The following is a 4,670-nucleotide window of genomic DNA, read 5'->3' on the forward strand; positions in this document are numbered from 1 at the left end:
GTCCGCTGCCAAACCTTATATGTGGGGTTCTTGGATCAATATATCCAACGGGTCCTTCGTCGTATCCCAATCCATATCATTTGGTATCACTAGCCAACTGGTATTGATCTATCCTTAGCTTTATCTTACATTGTTTATCTTTCACATCCTTGAAAAAACAAACTGAAAAAAAAAACCGAAAAAAAAAGAAATACATATTTCACCTCATATTTTCTTGACCATTTCCTTTCATCCTTCATTCAAGGGCTGAAGTTTGGTTGGTCGTTATTAGTTCTTGTTTGTTCTTGATTTGTTTTTTACTTGTGTTATCTTTGCAAAAGAGAAAGAGTGGTAAAAGGCTTGAGTGGTGAGATTACTTGAGGGGAGGTAAAAGCCAACGAGTGATATACACGAGTGATTTGTGAGGTTTATTTTTGTGTGATACACGAGTGAATTGTGAGGTTTATTTTTGTGTGATACAACGAGTTGTGCGCCTCACCTACACCCCTCGGGAAGGGAACAGGGCCGGAGACTTACTTGCAAAGATGGGAATTGACAGTCAAAACTACTGCCGTATGAATGCCCACACGATGCCGAGACACCTCGCTGCAATTACTAGGATGGAAGCACTAGGAATCCCGAACATTCGGGTCCAACATGACGACGAAGAATAGAATTGTGTTTGGGATGTTTGGAGGGTACCCTTTGTTCCTTGATTGATTGTACTTTGTTTTCTGTAAGGGAGTATGATGAGGTTCGGGCTTGTGGCTTGGGACCGCATACTACTCTTAATTTTGTGAGGACACACCACTTTCGGGTGTGGCCATGTTTTGTAATCGTCACTCTTTGAAATATAGGGATGAGGGACCCACGAACCCTCCACCATGAGGGTGTTTGATAAAAAAAAAGCAACAAGCCCGGACCTCATTATACTCCCTTACAAAATCAAAATACAATTAAACAAAGACCAAAGTCGATACCCTCCTATCCTCCAAATCTGTCTATTCTTCATCCTCATGTTGGACCCGAATGTTCAGAACTCCCATTGCTTCCATCCTAGTGATCGTACTGAGGTGTTTCGGCATCGTGTGGGCACTCATTCGGTAGTAGTTGTGACATTCTAATCCCATTTTAGCCAGAAGGTCTCCGGCCCTATTCCCTTCCCGATGAATGAAGGTGGCTCGCACGTCTTGATGGCGCTTGAGGAGTGAAATTTGCGCCAACACCCGGCTAGTGTGTGCCGGACCCCAACTTGTACCATTTAGGAGCTGGACCACTTGTTGTGCATCCGACTCAACCCAGATAGGTCGATTGAATTCTAAGGCAAGGTCCAATCCGAGATGAACGGCATGGAGCTCCGCCTCCAGGGCTGAGTGAGCTGCAAGCGGGGAAGCGAACGCTGCAAGCACTTTTCTGGTATGGTCTCGGATGATACCACCTCCCCCGGCTTTATCCGATGCTTCCACATACGCACCATCGGTGTTAAGCTTGATCCAGGGGTCATCCGGTGGGTGCCATTTAATTGCCACCACTAGCGGCCTATGGCTCCGTGATTCAGCATTGCTTGGGATGGTGATTTTGAGGCGAACTCCCTTCCAATGCTTCCTCTTGTATATCCCGTTAGCCATACTATTTCTGATGAAGACTTGCACTTGCTAGACTACATTAAATGGCTTAAATTGTACCGACTGGTGGCGACTTCTATTCCGTTCTGCCCAAATGAACCATAATATGAGATACGGCAAGGCCCGACTTAAGTGTTTCCTACCCGATTGACGAACTCTCTTTGCCCAGACTTCAAGCCGATCCGGTATAGTGTCATTGATCCGTAGAGGTGATGAAGAGCCCTCAAACCATGCATCAAATTCCCTCCATATCCCGCGAGCCTCGTCCCCTTGTATGAAGAGATGTTGGAGAGATTCGATCCTTGGTCTATGTGGGCAGCATTGGCATTTGGACGCCAATTCCATTCGTCTCCATTGTAGCTTTGTATCCATCGGAATGCGGTTGGAGAGTAGTCGCCATATAAAGATGGCAATAGATGATGTGAGGCCCGCTCTCCAAATGTCATTCAGGCCCTGAACAATCGGCCTTTGGCTTCTCAAGGTCTCCCATGTAGTAGCTAGCGAGAACTCTCCATTAGGTGATAACTTCCATCTTGGCACATCCGGCCCGTCCGAGATGATTGGTGTATCGTGAATCCTCTGGACGATATGTTGTGCTAGGCCAGCTTGTGCTTGAAGGATCGGTAACTTAGACTCATCCCATGCACCATCAGTAATATAATCCGCCACGCGCTCAAGAGGCCCTCCTCTATCGTCAAGGCTAAGTTCTCTTAAGGGAAGTTCTCCGAGCCATAAGTCGTCCCAGAATAGCATCTTTCCTTCTCCCACCACCCATCGAATGTGCGGTTGAGCCTGGGCCCGGGCCTTCAAAATCCTCTTCCATGTAGGGCTGCCCCTCCCCATGGCTTTAGCTGTGAGTGGAGAAGCCTTATGGCAATATTTGGCCATCATGTAGGTAGCCCAAAGTGAGTTTTTTCCCTAAACCGCCACCACAACTTGATACTAAAAGCTCGTAAGACTTCCTTGATCTTCCGAATGCCCAAGCCTCCTTCGGCCGTGGGTAGGCAAACCTGGTCCCAACTTATCCAGTGTGTCCTTTTCTTCTCATTAGTTGACCCCCAAAAGAACTGAGCGATCTGCTGATCCAATTGCTTGAGGGCACCACCCGTAGGCTCAATAGCTTGAAGAATGTGTAGGGGGATCGCTTCTAGTGTGCTTTTAATCAAAGTGAGTCTCCCCCCAAAGGAGAGGTGACGATGGGCCCACCCAGAGATCCTAGCTGAGATTTTCTCCCGGAGGAACAAGAACATACTCGTGCGCTTCACCCCCCGGTAAATAGGGACTCCAAGGTAAAGGAAGGGAGATGAACCTCGTGAGAAACCTCCTTCGCTTTGTATTGTGTTTGTCCAGCCTTCATTAGCGTCGGCTATATAGAAATTACTCTTGTCGAGGTTGATTTGCTGACCAGACACCTCGGCATAGTGATCCAGACAGCCACGAAGCCTCCGAAGGGGGTTCACGGCCGCTTGCGTGAAGATGATGATGTCATCCGCATAGGCAAGGTGGCTGATCTCAATACTTCCCCGGGTTGCTTTGAATGTCATCTCTTTGTTGCCAAGGATGAGTTTATCAAGTAGTCTCGAGAGATAGTCCGCCGCTAGAACGAAGATGGCGGGGGAGATGGGATCCCCTTGCCATAGTCCACGGGTGGATTTGAAGAAGCCTGTCGGCGCCCAATTTATAAGAATCGAAAACCAACAAGATCCAATGCACCTTTCAATGAGCGTCACCCATTGTTCGGGGAAGCCCATGTGCTTAAGGACTTTTAGGAGGAACGGCCATTGGACTCGATCATAGGCCTTAGCCATATCAATCTTAATTGCAACATTAGGGGCCGGGGTGCTTCGTTGGAGCTCATGGAACATCTCCTGTGCAAGGAGCACATTATCATTAAGAAGCCTCCCTTTGATGAACCCACTTTGATTCGGTGCGACAACACAAGGGAGAAGTGGGGCAAGTCGCTTCGTGAGGACTTTGGTAATCACCTTATTGATCACGTTGCACAAGCTAATTGGTCTGTAGTCTCCCCAAGTCTCGGGTATCAGCTTCTTGGGGATGAGAACTATACTCGTGGCCGTGAAGCTTCGAGGGAGGAAGGTCCCACCAAAAAGTTGCCTAACCGCATCCACCACATCTGGACCCACAATGCCCCAACAAGCTTGGAAGAATAATGCCGAGAATCCGTCCGGGCCCGGAGCACTATTGGTCGAGATGTCGAATACCGCTCGTTTCACCTCATCCGCATCCGGAGGCTTCGGGAGGTCCATCAAAAGCTCCGAGGGGGGGAGGCGTTGTAGGAGGCTTAGGTCCGGATCCGCAAGTTCCGGATAGCTCAGGGCTAGGAGGTTCTGAAAGAACTCAACCGCCGATTGTTTGATGGCCTTGTCATCCGTGAGTTCACACCCATTAGCGTTGATCTTGTGGATGCGTAGCCGGATCTTCTTCTGCTTCATCCAGCTTTGGTAGAACCTAGTATTTTTATCCCCTTCTTCTAGCCAACGGAGGGCCGCCTTCTGCCGCCAAAAATCTTCCTCCATTTTAAGAAGTAATATGTACTCGGCAATTTGTTTGTTGACCTCCGTTCTATTCCGGGCCGAGGGGTCACCTTCAAACTCCGCTTGTGCCTCTGCAATGTTTTCTTCACAGGTTTTTAAGTTGGAGTGAATATTCCCAAACACCTCTTTGTTCCACCTTTAAGCGTACTCTTGATCCTTGCTAACTTGATCTTCAAATTGAGGATGCCCTCGGCCTCCATGGGAGCCATCCAATCTTCTTTTACCAAGTCACCGAATCCCTCATGCCGGACCCACATGTTCTGGAACCGGAACGCTTTCCCGCCCGTAAAGATGTTAGTTGGCCTGCATCTAACAAGGAGAGGTCCGTGGTCAGACGCGATGCGTGGGAGATTTGTGACTCTTATTGCCTCAAACGTTTGAGCCGTCGTCTCGCTAATCAGCACCCTATCCAACCTTTCCATAAGGCCATTCTTAGCCCAGGTGAAATCTGATCCATCATAGCCTGGGTCCATAAGACCAGAATCCTCAATGGCTTCAGCAAAATCAACCA

General features: G+C 48.5%; 1 protein-coding gene across 1 annotated transcript; it reads right to left on the reverse strand.

Annotated features, from left to right (window-relative positions):
- Nucleotides 1–1,634: 1,634 nt before the first annotated feature.
- On the reverse strand, nucleotides 1,635–4,057 carry LOC121781465. Its single transcript, XM_042179203.1, has 3 exons — nucleotides 3,673–4,057; nucleotides 2,615–3,267; nucleotides 1,635–2,522 (listed from the first exon to the last, which is right to left on the reverse strand). The coding sequence occupies exons 1-3, from the start codon at nucleotides 4,055–4,057 to the stop codon at nucleotides 1,635–1,637; spliced, it is 1,926 nt and encodes a 641-aa protein (XP_042035137.1).
- Between the last annotated feature and the right edge of the window lie 613 nt (nucleotides 4,058–4,670).

Source organism: Salvia splendens, chromosome 20, assembly GCF_004379255.2.
Source record: "Salvia splendens isolate huo1 chromosome 20, SspV2, whole genome shotgun sequence".
Lineage (NCBI taxonomy): Eukaryota > Viridiplantae > Streptophyta > Magnoliopsida > Lamiales > Lamiaceae > Salvia > Salvia splendens.